Genomic DNA, 26145 nt, shown 5'->3' on the forward strand with positions numbered 1-26145 from the left:
ACCGTTCATTGGATAAAACAGGGGAGGGTAGAGCGGTGGCCCTTGATATATCTAAGGCTTTTGACAGGGTATGGCACGATGGTCTTCTAAGGAAAATTAGATCATATGGAATCACTGGAAGAATTCATAATGTAATTAAATCCTTCTTAAGTAATAGAAAAATCAAAGTTGTCCTCGACGGACATACATCCAAACAATATGACATAAATGCGGGAGTACCTCAGGGGTCTATCCTTGGACCTCTATTATTCCTGATATTCATAAACGACCTTCCTGATAATATTGTTTCAGAGATGGGTATATTTGCCGATGACACCACTCTCTATAACAGATATGAGGGGAAAACAAATGAACACATATCCAAGGAAATGGCAGAAACACTAGAGGACGACCTCCAATCCGTAGTGGAATGGGGACAAAAATGGTTGGTCACATTCAATGCTGCTAAGACTAAGCTTGTTTCCTTCAATAACTACAAGAAACCTTCTCTACCACCAATAGCAATGGCCAAGAACACATTGCCTGAAAGTGCTTCTTTTAAACTCCTCGGCCTAACGTTTACAGGGAATATGAACTGGAATAGATACATTGAGAGCATTGCCAAGGCTACTGCAAGGAAGGTTGGCTCCCTCTACCGTGCTAGAAAACTACTTACGCCTGCCAGTATCCTATACCTCTATAAGGCAACCATTCGCCCATGTATGGAGTACTGTTGTCACATCTGGGCTGGTGCATCTGCTGCTTGTCTCTCGCTCCTGGACAGGGTTCAAAAAAGAGTCGCCAACCTGATAGGTCCTGAACTGTCATCTAGGCTTCAACCTCTGTCCCATCGACGAGATGTTGCATCCCTCTGCCTGTTCTACAAATACTTTAACGGTGAATGCTCTGACGAACTGCAAACACTTGTACCTCCCCAACGTAACTACCCCCGACAAACCCGACAAGCTACTAAGTCTCATCCCTTTACAGTAGAGATCCCTAGGTGCAAGAAAGCCTTTTACTCCAATAGTTTCTTCCCCAGAACTGCGGGTCTTTGGAATTCCCTTCCGGGATTCTGCTTTCCCAACTGCAATGATATGCAGAAGTTCAAGTGTAATGTTAACAAACATCTTTCTACTCTTCTCCCCTCATAATTACCCCGCTAATTAATTCCCTAATAGTAGCCCCCTGTTTCAAAGTGGCACTGTGCCTTGTTTGGGGTGAAAATTGAAAAAAAAAAAAAAAAATGTTGCATCCCTCTGCCTGTTCTACAAGTACTTTAACGGTGAATGCTCTGACGAACTGCAAGCACTTGTGCCCCCTCGACGTAAATACCCCCGACAAACCTGACAAGCAGCTAAATCCCACCCCGTCACAGTAGAGATCCCTAGATGTAAGAGAGCCTTCTACTCCAGTAGTTTCTTACGCAAAACAACTAGACTTTGGAATTCCCTTCTGGGCCCCTGCTTCCCCAACTGTACTGACATGCAGAAGTTTAAGTGCAACCGACATCTTGCTGCCCAACTTCCTACACAGTACCCCTGATGCTTATGTCCCTGATAGTAGCCCCCTACAACAAAGTGGCAATGTGCCTTGTTTGGGGTGAAAATGTAATAAAAAAAAAAATTTTTTTTTAAATATGCCGTAAAACATAAACAACCAACCCAGATGGAAATAAAACAACTAAGCAATTCTTATCTCAAAAATTCAGAAGCCTAATATCTTCACATACTTATCGAGAAATGTTTCTTTCCTATTTTTTCTTTTCTCATTCAAATTGTGACCTGTTCTCTCCAAGTGTACAATTGTATACAATTACACATGGGACCCACACGTTGTAGCAGTCTACGTTGTAACAAAAAAATAAATCAAACTCACTTTTTCATAACAACAGCATTTATTTCCTCAATCTCCTGCCACACGTGACTTCTCGTTACGGCTGTGACGTCTCTCTCTTGATCATTTTTATAGTGTCTTTTTCCCTACCAATGACATCATTTCGCATTGCACAAAATAATGCGCATAAGCACTTCTCATCTAAAAAATTCATAATAACTTCAGATACTTATCGAGGAATTAGTATTATTCGGATTAATTGGACTACTGTTCTCATCTTGAGTGTCATTTTCATATTTCGGTCTTTTTCAGGTGTATCTTGTGAACTCGGGAATGTCACTGTTAAATTCGGGAATTTGGACGGAATTTCGAATGGAACCCTTTATTTACTTCACAGGGAGTAGCATGATCTCATTCCGTCAGCCCTGACTGGATAGAGGTCCTAAGTAATTTGCAATTGTATTTTTCGGTCAATTTTCAGTGTGGACGACCGAAAAATACAATTACTTAGGACGTCTATCGAGTTGTGAAAATCACACTCAAGATGAGAACAATAGTCCGATGAATCCAAATAATACGAATAACCAATCCTCATCTCAAAAATCCAGAAACGTTTCCCTTTTTTTGGTTGTTATTTTTCTTATCAGTTTGTCCAAGTAGGGATGGAGCATGCTACTGGATGCCAAACATTCCCTTTGGTATGCACTAGTACTTGTTGTTTGAGGTGCAAGTTCTTGGTATCTCATTTGTAAAGCTATAGTTTAGCACCTCCGGCTCCAATCGAAATAATAGAAAAAAAATTCTCATCTCAAAAACTCATAAGAGCTTCAGATTTATTGAAAAAATGTTACTTTTTTTCTTTTCTCGTTTGAATTGCGACCTGTTCTCTCAGTGTCTACTACCACGGATAAAGGTGCCCATTTTTTTCAAATTTTCTTATTAGCTTATTCAAGCTGAAGATGGGACATCCTACCAGATGCCAAATATTCACCCGCCAACATATATATTCCAACCGAGAGATATTTTTAAGATTCTAACTGTCTCTTTAAGTGCAATTGTTTGAATCTCTCTTGCACTTGGTTCACCAGGTATATTTGCCAGTTAGTTTTTGAAATTTTTTTTCATAAGTCCAGTTACTCTTATAATAACTGGAATGATGGAGATCTTCTTAAGATTCCAGTTTCTTTTCGGTGTGCACCAGCATGCGTTGTTTGAGGTGCGAGTTCTTGGTATCTCATATTAAATTAGTTCGTAAAGCTGTAGTTTTACACCTCTGATCTCAATCGAAGTAATGCTAATAATCAATTCTTATCTAAAAAATTTATAATATAATAGCTTCACATATTTATCGAGGAATGCTACTTTTTATTTTTTTTCTTGTTTCAATTGCAACCTGTTCTGTCTGAGTCTACTAGCACGAATAAAGGTTCCGTTCTTTCGTTTTTGTAATTTTTCTCATCAGTTTGTACAAGCTGGGGATAGAGCATCGTACTGGATGTGAAACACTCCTTTTCATTCTTTTTTTTCTTTTTTCATTTATAGTTCTAGTTTTCCACCTCCGACCCCAATTGAAATAATGCGAAAAAGCAATTCTCATTTCAAAAATTCATATAATAATAACTTCACATATCAAGGAATGTTACTTTTCTTTTTTCTCTTTTCTCGTTCGAATTGCGACCTGCTACTAGCATGGATTATAAAGGTTCCCTTCGGTGTGCACCAACATGTGTTGCTTGAGGTGCGAGTTCTTGCCGAAGCAGGCATCGCAAATCTCACAGTTAAACGGTTTCTCCCCAGTGTGGGTCAACATGTGTTCCTTAAACGTCGAACTTCGGCAATATTTCGCCCCACAAATCTCGCAGAGGAATGGCTTTTCCCCAGTATGAGTCCTCATGTGTTTTTTGAGGTGCGAGCCGAGGGCAAAGTCGAGTCCACACACGCCGCAATGATACTCCTTTTCCCCCGTGTGTGTGATCGTGTGCTGCTTGAGATTTGAACTCTGCGAGAAGCACGTGCCGCATATCACGCACTGGTATGGCTTCTCACCCGTGTGGATGAGCATGTGACGTTTGAGCGTCGAGCTGCGCGAGAATTTCGAGCAGCAGATCTCGCAGTCAAATGGTCTTTCGCCAGTATGTGTAAGAACATGCTTTTTCAGCGTCGAACTCTGTGAGAAGCTCGTCCCGCAAAGCTCGCACGCAAACGGCTTTTCGCCCGTGTGCGTATAGACATGTTTTTTCAACGTCGAACTCTGTGAGAATGCTGCCCCACACTCAATGCAGTGAAAAGGCTTCTCCCCGGTGTGCGTCCTCAGATGCTGTTCGAGTTTCGACTTTCGGATCACTGTGAATCCACACACCTCGCACTGGTAGTATTTTTTGCCGTCGATTATCGTCATGCTGCTCAGCTCCATTGGAAGAATCTGAAATTAAAGAAGAACGTATATATCTATATATATAAAAATGTAAAGTTGGTTCGTTCTAAACAAATAAAACCATGTTTATACGTTACCGATTTATTTGAAATTTTCAGACAACCCATTTTTAGAGTCGAGGTATGTTTTTATGTTATTAAAATAAATTTACCTAATTAAAATTAAAATATTAAATAAAATAAATATATTTATTTAATCATTTCTGCGAATCTGTTCTGTTGATAAAACTGAACTTCCGGTTCGATTCATTTCACAGCCACGAATTGACGAAAGGTTTCATTTTCTGTTAACTCGATAAGTAAAAAAAAAAAAAACAAAAAAAAAAAAAAAAAACATATTTCATTTGTTTATCTTCCAAATTTTTTAATTTACACATCTTTTCTTTATTATATAAGGCAAAAAAAAAAAAAAGTTTGTTGCTTGCTTTTGAGGTTTTTTTTTTGTTTTTCTATATAAAATTACTCATGCAGAGAGTGATCCGTGCTGAAATAATGTTATTATTTAAAAAGTCATTCTTAACATGGGGAGGTAAGGATGTTTTGTACCTATTCTGTACTTTAACCTTACAATTGAATAAAAAAAAAAAAAAACATCATAAAACGTTATTTAAATGTGGAAATATGATTTAAAAAATAGCGCGGATCGCTCTCTGCATTAGCACCATTTTTATTTATTGCGGACTATTATTCTCATCTTTATTAGTTGTTGTTTCACAAATTTTCGGCCAACTATTCCTCTGGCTTTCATGAAAAGAAGTCCTTTTATAAATGTTCAGTAACTTTTTCCTTTTATTATTCTTAAAGAGTAAAACTTTTCTTATCCATGAAAGGAGTTAAGCCTACGTAAATAAATAAATGTTTGTACACGTGACAAATTATCAATAAATGGTTTAGTTACTTTTTTTAAAAAATGTTTGTAAAAGTGCGAAAAGCGACGTTGTTGTTACTCCCATGCTTAATTTCTATACTTATAGGTTTTTGGAATTTTTTTTCACTGGATTATTATTGATTGGACACTAATTAAACAGATTATTAAAAAAAAAAAAATGTAAAAAAGAAATCCTTATTTCGACATTTGAAAGTGGTGCTCACTTTTTAGTTACAACGTTCTGATAAATCAGTCACCCATTTTGTAAGCAATAAAAACGCGGTATATCAAAACCATAGAAAGTAAAAATAATGAGTCTCTACCGCATTTGTAAGTCAGAAATATATTTGTTTCTCAAAGAAAAAAAAAAAAGAGAGAACAGGACTTTTTTTTATTGTTTTCATGAAAATAAAGTTTCAAGATTTTTAATTATTTTATTTTTTTTACTTATTTAGTCAGTTTGTGTTTTTTTTTTTTAAATTGTTTTTGTGAAAGGTGAGTTTTTTTCAAAACTTTTGTTTTGTTTCTTTTTAATTTTTTTAAAGTATTATAAATTTCACTAACATGCTGGAGAAATGTTTAATAATTTGGTATTTTTTTAGATTAGGTCCACCTCCACAATTTTCCTTTCAATGACGACATTTATGGGTTTCCGAGTATGCTGAACACGCAAATTGCATTGAAATTTTGCGGAAATAAATAGTTGTATTATGCATTGTATTCTTCGGCGGCCATCTTTTTACGTGCACACGCGCCATAAACAAATACACACACGTAAAAAAGATGGCCGCCAAAGATTACAATGCATAATACAACTTTTTATATCTTGATAACTACTTATTTCTGCAAAATTTCGATGCGATTTTCGTATTCAGCATAGTCGAAAACCATTTCAAGTCGTCATTTAAAAGAAAATTGAGGAGGTGGACCTAATCTAAAAATTTACCAATAATTTTTAATCCCGTACACCTCCCGATACATTGCTTCGTCAACATGCGACCATTTTATATCTCCCGAAGACACTTCCGTATTTAGAAAAAAAAAAAATAAATACATAAAAAGTGACCGATTTACCAGAACGTGGTAACTAAAAAGTGAGTACCCCTTTCAAATGTTGAAATGATTTTTTTTTTTTTTCAATTTTTTTTCATAATCTGGTTAGTGTTCAATCAATAATAATCCAGTGAAAAAATTTCAAAAAACCTATCAGTATAGAAACTCCACCACGTAAGTAAATAAATAAAAAATGTTACGTGCGCATGAGTAAGCCTTGACTAGGGGTGTACTAAGGGAACGACCATTAAATAATTCTGCGGGTCGCCATGGAACTCAACGCCCAAGGAGTACCAAAATAGTTTTCATGATCTGAAGAAATTTTTTTTTTCCGAAAAGTGGGTGATCACTTTTCCATCTAAATTTAACTTAAAATGAGCACCCACTTTCTGGCCACCTGAGGAAGGGGCATTTATTTTCGTGTTTATTGGCTTAAAGGTTTTTTTGACAAGGCAGTTTGGTACGCGAATGCATATTTAACAGTTTTCGTTTATGCTCACGCATAGCATAAACAAAGGCTACGTCTGTGAAATGGAAAATAGTCCCAGAGTTCAGGGGTTAATACCATGCAAAAGAAATCAAACAAAAAGACTTTTTAGCCAAGAAACACACAGAAAGAAAAAAAAAAAATAGCATCCATTTTTTTTTCTATCGAATTCATTTGCTGTTTTTATTGAAAACTATTTTCCCCCGGATTTTTTATATAATTTTCCATTAAGGGCTGTGCGTCTCACGTTCGTAAATAACAACATTTTTTTTGTAGATTTTGGTGTGCTAAAAACGAATCTGCAAACCGTTTCCGTCGCAAAAAAATAGTTTTTATGATATGAAGAAATTACTTTTTCGAAAAAGTGACGATCACTTTTCCATGTAAATTTAACTTAAAATGAGCACCCACTTTCTAGCCACCTGAGAGAGGGGGGATTTTTTCCCATGTTTATTGGCTAAACAGCTTTCGTTTATGCTTACGCATAGCGTAAACGAAGGCTACGGCTGTTAAATGGAAAATAGTCCCAGAGTTCAGGGGTTATTCCCATGCAAAAGAAATCAAACAAAAAACTTTTTAGCCAAGAAACAGAAAAATGCCCCTCACTCAGGTGGCCAGAAAGTGGGTGCTCATTCTAACTTAAATTTAATTGAAAAGTGATCACCCACTTTTCGAAAAAGTAATTTCATGAATGTCATGAAAACTTTTTTTTTGCTACGTAAACGGTTTGCAGATTCGTTTTTAGCACACCGAAATCTACAATAAAATATTTCGTTATATATGAACGTGAAATGGGCCTTAAAGTAAAATAATACCGGATTTTTTTGAGCAGATTTGCCGTTTAGTTGTACAAATATCCTCAAACCAGGTAATCACTAAAAGGGATTTTTAAAAGTCGTCACCTGTATCGAGCAAAAGTTTAAAACCACCGATTATATGCCAGCCTACATCATGGTAACATATATTGAGTGAGTTCCTAACAGTATTTTGTATAGTTTTTTAGTTTAAACTCATTTTCCCCAAATTTCCCCAAACTTAACGTGTTCGATACAGTCTGCCGCCATTTGTATTTTTCAGATATACCGATAAATATTGAATGTTTTTGAACCGATTATACATTACATAAAAACACTAAAATCTTATCCAGTTAGGTAGAACACTTACTTTTCTTGCCTTTGATAACATTTATTTGTTATATATTTATTTTTTGACAACTTCTTTGTATCTGTGTTTAGTAATATAAACCCTTTTCATTTAATGTAACGTTTAGTCGGCTCGAAAAACAGTGTTTATTGGTGTATTTGAAAGCTACAAATGGTGGTGGACACTGTTGATTACTTTAAGTTAGAGAAAGTGAGTTAAAACTAAAAAAAACTATACAAAATACTGTCAGAAACCTACCGATTATGCCAGCCTATGTCATGGTAACATATGTTCGGTGAGTTTCAGACACTGTTTTGTATAGTTTTTAGTTTTCAACTTACTTTCCCAAACTTAACGTATTCAACAAAATTCGCGACCATTTCTGTTTTTTGAGCCAATTAAACATTTTACATTACATAAAAACACTAAACAATTATCCAATTAGGTAGAAACGTAAATTACCTTACCTTTGCTTTCATTTATTTGTTTTTGGACGACTTTTTCGAATCTGTGTATAGTAACCCCCCTCCCCCCACCATCAACCAAATATTAATTACTAAATCACATTTAAAAAAAAAAAAAAAAAAAAGCATTTAACGTTTCAACATTTTTGCTACGTTCGGCTTCATCCACTGATTGTTGGTCAAGTCCAAAACATGAATGATTGACAGAAACTCTTGAGGATCCAGATCAAATTCTGCAAGAGTACCATTTTTTTCAGTTTCGCCTTCTTTTTCACTTTTTGCAGTGGATTGCTGTACTAATATAAGAAACATGCATTTTCTCTTTTATTAAATTTTTCCATTACACCAAATTGAGCCACTGCAACGCGTGGCAGGGTACAGCTAGTATATATATATATCAGTGATGGACCGATTAATCAGAATCAGGAATCAGAAAAAAATCAGGATCTTTGAAGGTATCGGAATCGGAAAAGTTTGTGTATATATTCCAATGCCAAAAATGATTCTTTTGATTATCTTTATTTTATGCCTCGTTTCGCTGTGCACTCACGGGGGACCATGCATGCTTCACTTGTTAATTTTGATGTTAGTTTAAGAAAAATCTTACACTGCTGGTAAAAATGTGGGAGTGGGTCAGAGGTCAAGTAATAATAAAACTGTAACTATTTATAGATTTAAACTTTCAGTAAAAAAGAGTCTGAAAGTGAAGAAAAACACACACACACACATATATATATATATATATATATATATATAGTAAATTCCACAGCCAAACAACGTCGCAGCCCACAAGAGCCATGACAGTTAACGAACCAGAAGTCCAAAACTCAAGCCTCGCCCTCATTTGGACTCATCAGCTAGTCACATCCGAACTCAGGACTCAAAACCCGAGACTCTTGCATGTGAGTCAAGCACTCTACCAACTGAGCAAAGGCCCCGCACACAAGAAATTCTATTAACCAACACAAATCAAGCAAACCGCGCTGAAATCCGACTGTGAAATGAACCTACTTCGTCTCGACAAGGGACGTGGTCATCCAACCAGCTAATTACCCCAAGCCGATGTCTCACAAGTAGGAGTTTCAACTCGGAATTTATTATATACAATCTCTCCCATTCTGAAAATCCTATCATTAATTGCCCGCTAGGTTAGCATTGCTTGATGGCATCGGCCTTTCGAGTTGACACTTCTACTTGTGAGACATCGGCTTGGGGTTATTAGCTGGTTGGATGACCGCATCCCTTGTCGAAATGAAATAGGTCCATTTCAGTCGGATTTTGCCACAGTTTGCTTGATCTGTGTTGGTTAATAGAATTTCTTGTGTGCGGGGCGTTTGATAGAGTGCTTGACTCACATGCAAGAAGCTCAGGTTTCGAGTCCTGAGTTCGGATGTATCTAGCTGATGAGCCCAAATGAGGGTGAGGCTCGAGTCTTGAACTTCCGGTTTGTTGACTGTATTGGCTCTTGTGAGCTGCAACGTTGTTTGGCTGTAGAATTTATTATATACAATCTCTCACATTCTGAAAATCATATATATATATATATATATATATATATATATATATATATATTAGTTCATCAAAAATATGTGCGTGTTGGTGCGTACAGAAATGGCCACCACTGATAACATATAGAATTACATGGCTTAATATTTGGAAAACTACTTGTTTTTCATCTAATTTCAAATTGTTTGCCAAAGATTACTACGCTACTATGTGAGAAGGCAGTTTGGTACACGAGTGTACGTGCAAATGCACAGTTAACAGCCTTCGTTTATGCTATCACGTGCTCGCACGTAGCGTTAACGAAGGCTGTAAAATGGCAGAAAATAGTCTCAGGGTTTAGGGGTTAATACCATGTAAACGGTAAATTTATGACAAAAACTGTTACCATATTCTTTTAAAGTACACCTAAATCTACAAAAAATATTTTTTTTATACGAACGTGAGACGGGCCTTAAAGTAAAATAAAACCTTTTTTTTTTTTTTTACAATAGCAATTGTTCTAATCGATATATTTTCGTAATTTTTGGATATATTACTATTTTCGACATGATAATTAAGTACTTAAGGTGCTTATGCACTTTATGATCCGCGCTATTTTTTTAAAATCGTATTTCCAAGTTTAATTAATGTTTTATTTTTTTTATGTTTTTTTTATATTAAATTTTAAGGTTAAAGTAAAGAATAGGTACAAAACCCCCCCCCCCATGTTAAGAATGTTTTTTTTTTTTTTTTTTTTTTTTAATAATAACGTTATTATTTCAGCACAGATCAATAAGTGCATGAGTACCGTACGTAATATTGTTTTTGCTTACAACGATATATTTAAAAAACATCGGTTTGTGGTCTATATCTTAACAAGCACATTGATATTTCTGTATTTTCTTTAATTTGAAATTTAAATGCTGCCATAAGTGTGAGAAAAATAATTTAAACAACTCCATTCACTTGAGAAGGTTGGAGGTCTGAGGAGGATCTTTACTTGGCCTTCGGGACAAGATCAAAGTGTCAAGTGGATCTTTGTTCTGTATGACAGGCCGACGGTAGCGGTAGCGGTGCAGATCAACGGTAAGCTGTCGGAGTCATTCGCTGTCTCTCGGTCGGTGCGACAGGGTTGTCCGCTGTCGCCTCTGTTGTATGTCCTGGCGTTGGAACCCCTCCTTCGCAAGTTAAGGGACGAGGCGGCTACACCAGTCCTGCGCGGAATAGCTCTCCCTGGAGGCACACGAGCCAGGGTTTCCGCGTTCGCCGATGACGTCACCGTGTTCGTGTCTTGCCTCACGGACGTTCAAGCGGTGGTCGAGGCGCTCGCTCGATACGAAGAAGTAACAGGGGCCATCTTCAACCGTAGCAAGTCTGTTGGCCTGCGGTTGGGGGCCTGGACCGGGGTAAACTCGCTTCCAGGTATTTTCAGCTGGACCGATGGACCGGTCCGCATTCTCGGTGTCTGGTTTGGACCGGGACTTCAGCTGGAAAAGAATTGGTCGGAAGTACAGTCTAAGGTCAAATCGTCAGTAAAGACTTGGATTGGAAGGAAATTGTCCTTGAAGGGTCGGGCGGAGGCGTGTGCTACATACGTCTTTCCGCTCATCCTTTACCGTTTGTCTGTACTTCCTCTCCCTGCAGAACGACTAACCCGCTTACAAGGGCGCCTCGATTCACTTTTGTGGAACGAGGGTAAGCATTATGTCTGCAGAGAGGTCTGTGTTCAAAATCCGAGCGAGGGAGGCCTGGGTCAGCCCAGTCTCTTGTGTCATAGAAACGCCGAGAGATTGGCTTTCCTGGGTCGTTCGCTTGAAGGAGACGCTCCTTGGGTCCCTGTAGTTGAGAACTCGTTTCCCAATCTCAAACCCAACCCTTCGGTAGAAGGTCGTCGTAGACCGAAGGGGGAGTCCAAGTTCTTCTCCGAATGCCGAACCGCTCTTAGAGCTTTGCCGGGGACCAATGTCCTCGATCAGCCAAGGAAGAAACTGTATCGGGATTTAGTGGAGGGGACCGCGAAGGATCCACTTTGTAGGCGGATGGGATGGTCGATGGAGGTTGTCCGTTCTCAATGGCGTTGGGCGCCGGGACGGGAGATTCTGAATAACTCGGAATTCTCCCTGACTTGGCGACTGGTCCGAAATGCGCTGCCCCTCTTCGACGTACTTTTCCGGTATAAAGAACATACCAGCCACTTCTGTCTGTGCTGTGACGAACGCGAGCCCGAAACAATCGAGCACGCGTTTTTTAGTTGCAGCCGGATACAGCCCCTATTAAGGTACGTCGAGGGGGTAACAGCTCGCATCGATGCCGAGTGTCTGCTCGATCTCGACGTAGGAACTTTTGTGTACAACATGGAGCCGCCGTTCCCCAGGGAGGAAAGTTTGGTTTTCCTGGCGATCCTAGCAGTAGCGCGCATGACCATTTGGATCACGCGCCTCAAGTTGGTCCACGAAGGGACATCTGTTCCTGATCGGGATCTGATCGTTTACTTTAAACATTTGCTTAAAGTAAAGATCAGATGCGATTGGAAGAGGTTGCCTAGAGTGGTATTTGACAAGAGGTGGGTGCACAGCACTAGTTTGTGCATCCGTCGAGGAGCCAAGTTTCAATACGTGTTCCCTCCTTAGGCATGGCATGGGCGGTGCTGGGTCCTACGGAACCCATCCCGCCTAGGTTAGCATTATAAGTTCAGTAAAGTAACTCTTGACTGGTGGTACAAATGAGATCCTGTTCCTGATTTTATTTTTTGGTATTAGAGAACCTCTGAGTCTGCCCAACCCCCCCTGCTCCTCATCTTTATTTTCTGATGCCCCCGGTCACCCCCCCACTCAGAGGTCACCTTCCTACCCCCTCCATCCGTTGCTTTATTTTTCCCACCTCCATTAAGGCGACTTCCCCAAACCCCATTAGGGATGCTCTGCTTGTTTTCGGTTCCCCGGAAAACAGTGGGGGATCTAGCCACATAGAATAGTACAGGGGGGTCTTACTAACAACACATTAGTAGTTTTTTCTTTATTTTTGAAATGAACACTTTCATTAGTTTTTTCCCACTCCACGAACATTTTATGCCAATTAATTCAAGAACTCTTTCTAATGAAATCGAACTTTATTTTCTCACACATACACACACAAAAAAAAAAAAAAAAAAAAAAAAAATGCACACACAACATACAGAAATGAATATACAAATTGTACATAGTTAAATTTTACATTGAACGCTGGGGTTATTAGTTAGATTAGGATCCACAGAGTGATTGAGGTATTTTGGTAAATGTTGCCAGTCAAGAGTAAGACTTCAAAGTCTCATCTGTTACGTAGTCAAAAAGACCCTGTACCCTCCCCCTCCCAATTTCTTGTAGGGCCTTGTGCCTAATTTTGTTGAATTGAATTTTTTGTACGTTTTTTATGTTCAATTTTTTCTTTCTCAATAAAATATATAAACAAGATCAAAGTGTAGTATCTGTTCTCTCAGTTACTAAACTTGACCCACCACCGGGCTTTCGGGCTAGGTTAAGGTGTTTTTTCTTACTAACTTTTGTTAGCAAGGACCGACCCCCTCCTTTGGGGAGTCAGGACCTAGAGGACCGACTCCACATTTGTGGGAGCTTGGACCCGGAAACCGATCCCCTCTTTTGGGAGACTGGAATCTCGGGACCAACACCACTATCGCTGGTAGTTGAGACCTGCTTTTTTCATTTGTTGTTTTTGCATGTTGTTTTTTCTTCGTTTCGGTCTCACTTCTCGAGACTGGGATGGTCTAATTTCTCAACACTTAATTGCCTGAGCAGCACTCTGACCTGCCAGGCCCAAACTTTGTCTATCTTCGCTGCTCTCCCAGTGGATCGAGCAGACAGGGTTCTCTTTCTCGCTTCCGTTGGGGTAGTTAGTGGGTAGGGTGACGTGGGGTAGGGCGGGTGCTTCGTTTCTGCTCCCCTCTGTGGGCAGGGATGCCTATCCCCTCTCTCTCTTAATTGCGACGCGGCACTCTGACCCGCTAGCACCCACTGCGTCTTTCTTCTCTGCTCTCCCCCCTCGCGGGGGGATCTGAGCTGCTAACCCGACATCCCCGTGAGGGGAAGTCAAAAACTCTAATTTCTTCAAAGTCCGCTCCTCCCCCTCCTCCCCCTCCATTCCCCTGGGTTTTCTTTTCCCCCACTACACTTTGGTCCGCGCCAGCGGCCAGTGCAACCGCCACGATGCCAGGCAGGAGGGGTACGTCACCCCAAATGCGCAGCATCTCAACTGCTAGCGACTCCCTATGTGAGGGAGCTGATGCATCTCCCGGCGAGACGGCACCAGGAAACAAGGTAGGGCCCCGGCGCGCGGCGACCTTGGAAGAAAGCGGGAGGGTAGGGCCGCAGCCCGCGGCGACCCCCCGAAAAGCACCTGCAACCGTTCCCCACGAGGGCAACCCAGCGGAAAAAGCTGCCGTTAAGTCACTAGCTGGGGAAAGTGCAGAACCCAGCCAACCAGCTGCACCCCAGGACGGCAGAACCAAGGGAGGAAGACCGGGGAACCCATCCCCCGCTCCCCCAAAGGGCGACTCCCCAACAGAAAAGGAGGAAAACAGCACCGCGGACCAAACCGAGGCGCTGGATGAAGACGTAATAGCCTCCATCTGCTCACTATTCGGCGGGGAAGACAGTGATTGGCCCCCCAACACTCCCCAAGAGGACCAAATATGGAAAAGGGGTGACTCTCCAGCCAGTGGTAACAAAAGCAAGTTGGAAGGAGAGACACCCTTGACAGTACCCACCAAGGCTCCAGCTGGGAACACGGCACCAGAAGGGGAGACACCTCCATCCCCCAAGGGGACAGCCACCCAGCAAAGGAAGAAAATAAGAAAGGGGAGCGGCCCGGAGAGCAAACCAAGCCAGGACGAAACAACGCCAAAGACACAATGGCCTACTTTGCCTGGTAACGGCCCCGTTCCGAAACCAAAAATGCCCATGACAATAGAGAGCCCCACAACACCAGCTACGCCCCCCAACCCGAGTCCAGCTGACACCCACCAGGATGGAGAACCGGCATGGGGCCCCAAAGAGCAGCAAGGGAAGTTGACGCCCGAAGACTACAGAGCACTCTTCGACTCCACTTACAAGGAGTATACCCAGGGGAACAACATCCAACCCCTCCCGGGTCAAGTGGAAGTTCTGGAGAAAAGAGTGCTCTCGCTGATAACTTCAGACACCAAGACAAGGGGTCTGACGGGCGTCAACAAGGACACAATGATGAACGTGTTGCTGGAACAGAACATTCCCGCCAACTACATCTGTAGAAGGAGTTACGCGCAGTGGGATGTTCTGCTCCCCACCTCCGAAGACGCAGTCAGGCTGTCCAGGACCTGCCATCAGAGCAGGAACATAAAGCTCCAACCCATCTATATGAACAAGAGGAGAGCAAATGTTTCTGCTCTTAACGTCCCCTGCTATATGGAGGCCAAACAACTGGGGGCTATCCTAAGCCAGTATGGAGACGTAGAGGAAGTCACCCCGGTCCGCGGATTAAGAAACATCATGACCGGGGACTACAAAGTACAGATGGTCCTGGACAAGGCTGGATTCTACGCCATCCCAGCCACACTCAAGTTCGGAGAGTGGACACTCTCCCTTATAGTGGAAGGGAGGAGGCCCCATTGCTGGCTGTGCACACAACAAGGGCATATGGCGAAGGACTGTCCGAAGAGGAATGGAGGGAAGAAGCCCACAAAAGCGGCGGGAACCAGCGTGACAACAAATCAAGCCGCTGCTCCCGCGCCAGCCGCAAATCCTCCAGAGGCACCGACAGGCTGGGTGACAGTCGTAAAGAAAGGCAAGACCAACAAACAGCCATTCTTGCAGACAGTCACCCAAGACCAAGACCAACCGAAGAGCGAGACGGAGAAGATGGACACACAGACACCCTCCTCCTCAAATAAGAGGAAACTACCAGAATCTGAGGAGGAGGCCGCGTCAGAGGCAGAGGAAGAGACAACAACAGTCTCTATGGCCCTGAGCGCAACAGAGATCAGGAGGGCCAGGAGGAGGAAAAGCCGCAAGACACGCGCAAACCCTCCTACCCCCACTGAGACTGAGAAGGACTCCCTCGCAACAACAACACAGGATGAGCCCCCTGTGATCCCAACACCCCAGCAACCCGAACAACCTTCCCCCTCTCCTATAAAGGCCCCAACAAACTCTTCCCGCCCCTCATCCCGTGACAGGAGCCAAAAAGAAGAAAACGAGCAGGCTACCCCCTCCCCAAGCGCTCAGCCTCCCCATCAACCAAAAGAGGTCCCCTCCCCCACTCCCAAAGTCCGCACTGAACGGACCAAAAAGCTCCCCTTCCTGCCAGGAAGCAGGATTTGTGAAACAGACCCTCTCCAACCGGCTCCGGACCTTAAAGGACAACAGAAGGTCCGGTACAATAAACTTAAAAACTTTGAAAAAGTCGGTGGAGACCTAGTAACAGACCCCACTAAATTCAAGGACGCTCCCTTGTTGACCACTTTCGTTAGGGTCGACAAGGACGCTAGGACTGGAGGAATGTGGGCAATGATTAAGGCAGCGAAGAATGCGATCCCAGGCCAGCAGCTGGTGGATAGGGACCATCCTTCACTGACCAACATTTTCTTTAAATGTGAGGGTAGAATCCCCATGTATGTACACCCATCGCTATACAGGGCACTCAAACTAACCTTCCCCCTGGACGTGGGGGGCGTGGCCAAGGATGGATCACCTTCATCGGATTTACTTACCGGCAGCCTTGGCCAGGCCTGCCATGTCCTCACTGCCTGGGATTTCAGACCCGTCTGTGACAGTGCTTGAGGTAAGTGATCATGTCTTTGAACTTGGCTACATTGAATGTGAGGGGCATCAGGTGTCGAAGCAAGGCCTCGCGCGTTGTGAGAGACTTGGTGTCCCTCAAGGTAGATATTGCCGCTATCCAGGAGACCCACTTTGTTTGTGACGGGGATTGTCAGGTGCTGGTAAACGATTACGATGTCTACTCAGCATATGGCAATACCTATAGTCGTGGAATCTCCTTGCTAGTGAGTCGCACCCTGTCAGCGTCGGTGAATGTTGTTCACGCAGGCGAGGACGGGCGGGCGCTTGTTGTTGATGTTGCTGTTAATTGTAGTGTTTTTCGGATTGTTGCTGTTTATGCTCCCAATGCTGCTGTAGAGAGGGCAACCTTTTTTCGACGGTTGGAGGGCTTCTTAGTGGATCCGGAACGGTTAGTTTTAATGGGGGATTGGAATGCAATCCTTGATCCCAAAATAGATAAGGTCGGGGGGACTAGCGGGTCGGCGTGGTGTGACAGCAGTCTGTCTGACCTGATGGCCTCGTGCGATCTCGTCGACAGATTTCGTCTGGATCATCCAGGGCGGGAGATGTGGACGTGGCATCCTGTAGTGCCTTCCCATCCAAGCACTTACTTGGATCGGATGTTAGTTAGAAGAGGCGATGTAGACTTCCTATCTTGCCCCACGTTCCACTTGCTAGGACACTCGGACCATAAACTTGTTATGGCCCGTTTGAGCTTAAGCGCTAGGCCTAAACTGGCCGGATACTGGAAGTTCAACAGCACCTTGTTGGAGCTGGAGGACTACCGGTTGAAGGTCACTGAGCTAATTCAGCGGGCTTTAGTGGGGGCGGTTACAGGGAGTAAGTGGTGGGTTAGTCTCAAGGCCAAAATTAGGCGCTTCTCTGTCCAGTATAGCCAACGCCTCGCGATAGATAAGGCTAAGGCAAAGAAGCGTTTAGAGGATAAGCTGACCCGGGCGGTGGAGGGGGGAGACCCCCTAGAGTTAGCACTAGCTAAACAAGATCTCAACCGCTTGGCTAGCGAGCGGTATGAAGGTCAAGTAGTTAGGGCTAGGTTAAAGAAAGTTTCTAACGAGGCTGTGAATGTTGACGCTGTTGAGCGTAAGGCTGCTTTAAGGCGCGGTTCGGATGGGTACATTCGTAAAGTACATAACCTGGAAGGACACCCCTTAGTATCGACTCGGGAGATCTGCGAGGGGTTTCGGGAGCATCTATCGGTGCGCTTCACCCAACTACCCGGACTCAGGGTTGATGAGTTTGGCAGCTATTTGGCTGACTCGCCCCGCCTCACGGCGGCTCGGGCGGCTAGCTGTGATGGTCTTATTACTGAACATGAGGTCATTACTGCGTTGAAGCAGGTCGGCTATAACAAATCCCCGGGGCTTGATGGTCTACCCTACGAGTTTTACTTGAGGCTGTCGCCCATGTTGGTCCCTATTCTGAAGGATATGTTCAACCATTGGTTTGCCCAGGGTTCCATCCCTGGACAGGTGACCAAAGGTGTGATCACATTGCTGAGGAAAGGTCAACGGCATGGTGGGAGGGAAAACTTTGATGATTTTAGGCCCTTGACTCTGCTAAACACAGAGTTAAAGATTTTGGCAAAGATTCTTGCGAATCGCTTGCAGGTTGTCATCACTGACTTGATCGAACCGGACCAGACTTATGCTGTGAAGGGGAGATCGATTCAAGACAATTTGCACTTGATACGCTCGATCATAGAGGGGACAGTAGACGCCGCCGAAGCCGCGCTGATCAGTTTGGATCAGTCCAAGGCATTCGATAGGGTCGACCATCGGTTCCTAGGATCTGTGCTAGAGGCCGCCGGATTTAATCCGGACTTCCGCAAGTGGATCTTTGTTCTGTATGACAGGCCGACGGTAGCGGTGCAGATCAACGGTAAGCTGTCGGAGTCATTCGCTGTCTCTCGGTCGGTGCGACAGGGTTGTCCGCTGTCGCCTCTGTTGTATGTCCTGGCATTGGAACCCCTCCTTCGCAAGTTAAGGGACGAGGCGGCTACACCAGTCCTGCGCGGAATAGCTCTCCCTGGAGGCACACGAGCCAGGGTTTCCGCGTTCGCCGATGACGTCACCGTGTTCGTGTCTTGCCTCACGGACGTTCAAGCGGTGGTCGAGGCGCTCGCTCGATACGAAGAAGTAACAGGGGCCATCTTCAACCGTAGCAAGTCTGTTGGCCTGCGGTTGGGGGCCTGGACCGGGGTAAACTCGCTTCCAGGTATTTTCAGCTGGACCGATGGACCGGTCCGCATTCTCGGTGTCTGGTTTGGACCGGGACTTCAGCTGGAAAAGAATTGGTCGGAAGTACAGTCTAAGGTCAAATCGTCAGTAAAGACTTGGATTGGAAGGAAATTGTCCTTGAAGGGTCGGGCGGAGGCGTGTGCTACATACGTCTTTCCGCTCATCCTTTACCGTTTGTCTGTACTTCCTCTCCCTGCAGAACGACTAACCCGCTTACAAGGGCGCCTCGATTCACTTTTGTGGAACGAGGGTAAGCATTATGTCTGCAGAGAGGTCTGTGTTCAAAATCCGAGCGAGGGAGGCCTGGGTCAGCCCAGTCTCTTGTGTCATAGAAACGCCGAGAGATTGGCTTTCCTGGGTCGTTCGCTTGAAGGAGACGCTCCTTGGGTCCCTGTGGTTGAGAACTCGTTTCCCAACCTCAAACCCAACCCTTCGGTAGAAGGTCGTCGTAGACCGAAGGGGGAGTCCAAGTTCTTCTCCGAATGCCGAACCGCTCTTAGAGCTTTGCCGGGGACCAATGTCCTCGATCAGCCAAGGAAGAAACTGTATCGGGATTTAGTGGAGGGGACCGCGAAGGATCCACTTTGTAGGCGGATGGGATGGTCGATGGAGGTTGTCCGTTCTCAATGGCGTTGGGCGCCGGGACGGGAGATTCTGAATAACTCGGAATTCTCCCTGACTTGGCGACTGGTCCGAAATGCGCTGCCCCTCTTCGACGTACTTTTCCGGTATAAAGAACATACCAGCCGCTTCTGTCCGTGCTGTGACGAACGCGAGCCCGAAACAATCGAGCACGCATTTTTTAGTTGCAGCCGGATACAGCCCCTATTAAGGTACGTCGAGGGGGTAACAGCTCGCATCGATGCCGAGTGTCTGCTCGATCTCGACGTAGGAACTTTTGTGTACAACATGGAGCCGCCGTTCCCCAGGGAGGAAAGTTTGGTTTTCCTGGCGATCCTAGCAGTAGCGCGCATGACCATTTGGATCGCGCGCCTCAAGTTGGTCCACGAAGGGACATCTGTTCCTGATCGGGATCTGATCATTTACTTTAAACATTTGCTTAAAGTAAAGATCAGATGCGATTGGAAGAGGTTGCCTAGAGTGGAATTTGACAAGAGGTGGGTGCACAGCACTAGTTTGTGCATCCGTCGAGGAGCCAAGTTTCAATACGTGTTCCCTCCTTAGGCATGGCATGGGCGGTGCTGGGTCCTACGGAACCCATCCCGCCTAGGTTAGCATTATAAGTTCAGTAAAGTAACTCTTGACTGGTGGTACAAATGAGATCCTGTTCCTGATTTTATTTTTTGGTATTAGAGAACCTCTGAGTCTGCCCAACCCCCCCTGCTCTTCATCTTTATTTTCTGATGCCCCCGATCATCCCCCTACTCAGAGGTCACCTTCCTACCCCCTCCATCCGTTGCTTTATTTTCTCCCACCTCCATTAAGGCGACTTCCCCAAACCCCATTAGGGATGCTCTGCTTGTTTTCGGTTCCCCGGAAAACAGTGGGGGATCTAGCCACATAGAATAGTACAGGGGGGGTCTTACTAACAACACATTAGTAGATTTTCCTTATTTTTGAAATGAACATTTTCATTAGTTTTTTCCCACTCCACGAACATTTTATGCCAATTAATTCAAGAACTCTTTCTAATGAAATCGAACTTTATTTTCTTACACATACACACACACACACAAAAAAAAAAAAAAAAAAAAAAAAAAAAATGCACACACAACATACAGAAATGAATATACAAATTGTACATAGTTAAATTTTACATTGAACGCTGGGGTTATTAGTTAGATTAGGATCCACAGAGTGATTGAGGTATTTTGGTAAATGTTGCCAGTCAAGAGTAAGACTTCAAAGTCTCATCTGTTACGTAGTCAAAAAGACCCTGTACCCTCCCCCTCCCAATTTCTTGTAGGGCCTTGTGCCTAATTTTGTTGAATTGAATTTTTTGTACGTTTTTTATGTTCAATTTTTTCTTTCTCAATAAAATATATAAACAAGATCAAAGTGTAGTATCTGTTCCGGCAGATACTGCACTTAAGATAATTTGTACCAGTCAATGGAGGGGAAACCCTCTATACTGGGACAATTATTATTTTTGGTAACCAGAGTGCCCCCTTTTTGCCTACATTTAGGGGAGCTGGTTTTTACCTCACATTAAAAACGGCCTTGTGCCTAATTTGCTCAGTGGGGGAGCAAATAAATACCATCTGTTCCGGCAGATACTGCAAGCTATGACTAGCTAGGACTAGCTATGACTAGCAAAGACCAGATGTGGGGGCAACCTCACATGCCTGACCTTTAACCAGCTCCCATTTCCCACCTCTCGGGAGCTGGTCCCCTTTTTCCCTTCCCCCTCCCTTCACTCCTCACATTAAAAATCGGCCTTGTGCCTAATTTGTTCGGTGGGGGAGCAAATAAATACCATCTGTTCCGGCAGATACTGCACTTAAGATAATTTGTACCAGTCAATGGAGGGGAAACCCTCTATACTGGGACAATTATTATTTTTGGTAACCAGAGTGCCCCCTTTTTGCCTACTTTTAGGGGAGCTGGTTTTTACCTCACATTAAAAACGGCCTTGTGCCTAATTTGCTCAGTGGGGGAGCAAATAAATACCATCTGTTCTTCAGATGCTGCAAGCTATGACTAGCTAGGACTAGCAAAGACCAGATGTGGGGGCAACCCCACATGCCTGACCTTTAACCAGCTTCCATTTCCCACCTCTCGGGAGCTGGTCCCCTATTTTTCCCTTCCCCCTCCCTTCACTCCTCACATTAAAAATCGGCCTTGTGCCTAATTTGCTCGGTGGGGGAGCAAATAAATACCATCTTTACTTGGCCCTCGGGACAAGATCAAAGTGTAGTATCTGTTCCGGCAGATACTGCAAGCTATGACTAGCTATGATTAGCAAAGACCAGATGTGGGGGCAACCCCACATGTCTGACCTTTAACCAGCTCCCATTTCCCACCTCTCGGGAGCTGGTCCCCTTTTCCCCTTCCCCCTCCCTTCACTCCTCACATTAAAAATCGGCCTTGTGCCTAATTTGCTCGGTGGGGGAGCAAATAAATACCATCTGTTCTTCAGATGCTGCTGCACTTCTATTTCTTGTTCTCTTTTGGTGGAGGAGAAATCCTTCACGACTGAGACAATTTTTATTTTTGTACCTTTTCTCCACGTTAAAAAACGACCCTGGTGTCTAACTCTGTCCCGTGGGGAGGCATAGTAAATAGGTACACTTTGTTCTTGGCAAGACCTGGTGACGTTTTGGCTGTAGCTTATACCTGCTGCTAGCTGAAGTGATTTGCATATGTGACAATTAGTTGTCATTTAAGAGCATTGCTTCTTGCCAACGAGAATCTTTGAATCTGTCTTTGAGCGGCAATCTTCGAGTTTAGTCTTCCAGCGGGTCCGTTTGGGGACATCTTGCCCGCTTGAAAATACCTTAGTGTACTTTCGTTACCTACAACATCGAGCTATTTGGGGTCGCCTGCTCCTTTTGGGACTCTTTGAGAAGTTCGGATGACAGTTATTTCTAGAGAACCTTCTTATTTGTTAACTGCACAAGAGTTCAGATGCACAGGTTTATGATTTATAGTCTTGTGTTATTTGACTCCTGACAAAGCTAGGGTTCGCGATTAGGAATATTTCACAACCTTACCAGGCACAACTCTGATTTATCCTCTACTTTGGTACCGGAGAAATTTTCGACATAAGTGCCCATCTGAATAAGCAGCCAATTTAAAAAAAAAACAAACTACTTCACAGTCTATGATCCGACAAAATTACGTGCTTGCGAAACGACGTAATTATCGACTAGTATCGGTTACGTTTAGGGTTGAAATGTTCAAATTTTTTGGTGTGAACTGAACTGTATAAAATGATGTTATATTTTGGAAGCAAGAAAAAACAATACAAAACAAAACCCAAAAACAAACAAACAAAAAACATGGCCGCCAGCAATTAAAACGATGAAAGATTCCCAAAATTATAAAAAGTAAATAAGAATTTTGAGTATTTATGTAGAATACGGACCGTGCTGAAATAATAACGTTATTATTTAGAACCCCCATCCTTAACATAAGGTGTGTGTGTGGGGGGGGCGCTTTGTAACTATTCTGTACTTTCACCTAACAATTTAATAAACAAAACTATAATTGAATTTAAATTGAAAATGTAAAAAAAAAAAAAAAAATAGCACGGTCCGTATTATTCTGCATAAGTACCCATATATATATATATATATATATATATATATATATATATATAATCTTTTTTTAAATGACAAGAAATGCAATTTTATCGGAAATTTGAGCATAAACTAAAAAATCTAAGCAAAAGAAAGACATTCTAACCAAAGGGACATAATAATAAAAACAATAATAAATATTAAAAACCCATGATCATGGCCTCCAGTAATATTTTGATTTTTTTTTTTAATAGTTTCTCTAAAAATGAATGAATGAATATGATCGGCATTAATTATTTTTTTTTAAATTTAATTATTAATTCATTTTCTTACCTTAAAAAAAAAAAATCAGCAAAAGACAAACCAACAAAGTGGTTGTCAAATGAACTTTAACTTTTTTTTTTTGAAAAATGTGTTCTTGCTGTCTTTCTGCGGTATCAGGATTTTTCAGGGTCGAATCTATTAAGTCCATATAGATAGAACCTATCTAAGGAAACCATTGACATTGTTTTGTACAAATTAAAAAAAATAATAATAATTTCACAAAATTGTTTACAAGAGGAAAACAAAGAAGAAAGTGTAACAAAGGAAGGGTGACAGGCGGTGTCATACGACAATCTGTCCCTCCTTTAAAGAAAGGCCGGCTATCACCGTCACCTTCCGATTGATCTTTTACAGAAATCTTCAGAGTGATACCATAATTTTAAATCCAAATTAAACTAATATCAATGCAGAAGGGGAAAAATGTAAAATTTCAGGGGCAAATGTTTAAGCAGTTTTATAAAATGAGCTTTATTTTAGACGGGTCTCATTGGATCAAACACACACTGAATAGTTTCGGAGATTTCTCCGTTAAGACCATTATTATTTTGTTTTAGAAAAAAGAAAAACAAAGTGATAAAATAATGTTTTTTGTTTGTTTTTGATTACCTAAGAGTTATTTCAACTTGCGTAATCCGTCTTTTACAAGAAAATTGTGGTCTAAAATGTTACCAAAGGCAAAATAATAGCTCTTCTGTAATTATACACTTAAAAAATTAGTACAAACTTATTTGTGTGCAATCTATAAAGTTCGGTGGGGACAAAAAGAAAAAAAGAAAGAAAAACGTCCGCCTTTTCTCTTTATATGCTTGCGAATATTGTCACTGAACATGCAAATGAGATGCTTCCAGTTTGATATAAAAAGACTGATTTTTTAGAAACTAGTTTGTTTTTCGATTTGGATATCAGCGTAGCAAGTGTTGTCAGCAGTGCGTCGTGCTCTAGAGTTGAGTTTTGACAGTATAGTGTTGAGATTTGGAGCATCGATTTTTTGGCAGCAGTGTGTTGAATTTTACATTTGATTGTTTTAATGACAAACTATGACAGCATGAAGAGATCATAGAATCAGGACAACTAAGATTGAGAAAGGTTGTGATACTTCCTTTTAGCAGAGAAAGTGATGTGATCGCATGGATCAAAAAGGTACAATTAATAGCTAAGCTACAAAAAGTGCAAGACCTTATGAGTTTTATTCCTCTCTTTGTCTAAGGTTCTCTACTTTTTATTTCTCTCTTTGTCTAAGGTTCTCTACCTTGAGATGAGCAAAGATGACCAATCAGATGCGGAACAGATAGAAATGAGACTAGTGACTGCATTCACAGCCGACACCCGCTACATCACAGGCAGGAACTACTTCTCTCGACGAGATTTGAAATCCATTTTCTCCCTGGCTTGTCCAATTACAAGCAGTTCTCTATCACGTGACAGAATATATAAAAGGCGAAATCTGAAACCATTAATTCTCTTTCTTGCTGCTTTGCCGAGAAGCACACATTGCCTGGGAAACGTGAGTACTACAAGCTAGCTATGGCTCTCTTCAAACTCGCATTTATTTCCACGTGCTGTACTCAAACGAACATCCTTTGTCATGCTAAAGAACATACAACTCACACTCACCCACAACAACACACAAACACACTGAAGACTTTGCCCTTTCTTTCTCTCTTAATCCTTCAGTTCGGCGACTACTAGCTATAAACACGTGTAAACAGAACTGAACTGTTCTCTCCTCAACAAGCCGGCAATATATTAATTCTATCTCGACCCCAGAACATTTCAACCTATTAACTCATTTCTGTTTTGTACATTCTACTAACGAAGGTAACAAATAAAGTTTGTTTATTAATATAGAATGAAACTCCATTCAGTTATCTCTTATGCTATATATATATATATATATATATATATAACATTTTAAAAAAATACAATTTTTTCTCTCTCTCTCTTCTTCTTTACTGATTTTTTTAATTACACTTTGTTCTTAGCAACCGTGTTAAAAGCATATCTTATTTTTCTTTTATTATCATTGGAATTTTCCCCCTTTTCCTTGTACATAATTAATCTTAATCCTTCAGTCCGGCGACTACTAGCTATAAACACGTGTAAACAGAACTGAACTGTTCTCTCCTCAACAAGCTGGCAATATATTAATTCTATCTCGACCCCAGAACATTTCAACCTATTAACTCATTTCTCTCTTGTACTATTCTACTAACACTACTAACGAAGATAACAAATAAAGTTGTTTATTAATATAGTGCCCCCTTTCCATGTAAATAAGAAGAATATTAGATAAGTGAAAATGAGATTAGGATAAGCCTAGATTCGAACCCTGTAGGCAAAGTTAAGAATTGGAATGTTAGAAATTAAATCTATTGTTAATTCTTTTAGAAATCTGAATATTAAATATGTCAGTAAAAGAATGAATGGCTTAGTGGGGGATGCCCTTTTCTCTACTCTGCAACCTCTCTCCCACAGAAGAGACGTTGCGAGCCTATCCTTGTTTTAACGTTATTTCCATGGCAGGTGCTCGTCTGAACTCCAATCTCTGGTCCCCCCTCGCCAATCTTTCACGAGAAACACCCGTCTAGCTGAATCCACTGTGAAAAATTTCCCCCACTCTTTATCTGTGCCTAAATCAAAACAAGATTCCATGAACAACGCTTCTTTCTTAGAACTGCACGCCTGTGGAACTCTGTTCCGTCTGCCTGTTTCCCACCTGACTACAACTTGGATGTCTTCAAGTCCAACGTTAACAAATTCCTAATGAACCGCCCTCTTAAGTAAACACTTCATTATATCTCCAC

The 26145-nt window shown here is 42.2% G+C and overlaps 1 protein-coding gene across 1 annotated transcript; it reads right to left on the reverse strand.

Moving 5' to 3' along the window:
• Positions 1-1857: 1857 nt before the first annotated feature.
• LOC145242249 (uncharacterized) lies at positions 1858-23648 on the reverse strand. The gene is made up of 2 exons (XM_080105260.1): positions 23351-23648; positions 1858-4237 (listed from the first exon to the last, which is right to left on the reverse strand). Exon 2 carries the CDS (start codon positions 4226-4228, stop codon positions 3500-3502), a length of 729 nt encoding a protein of 242 aa, XP_079961386.1. The 5' UTR covers positions 4229-4237; positions 23351-23648; the 3' UTR covers positions 1858-3499.
• Between the last annotated feature and the right edge of the window lie 2497 nt (positions 23649-26145).

Source organism: Euprymna scolopes, chromosome 21 (assembly GCF_053919585.1).
Source record: "Euprymna scolopes isolate OS-2025 chromosome 21, ASM5391958v1, whole genome shotgun sequence".
Taxonomy (NCBI): Eukaryota; Metazoa; Mollusca; class Cephalopoda; order Sepiida; family Sepiolidae; genus Euprymna; species Euprymna scolopes.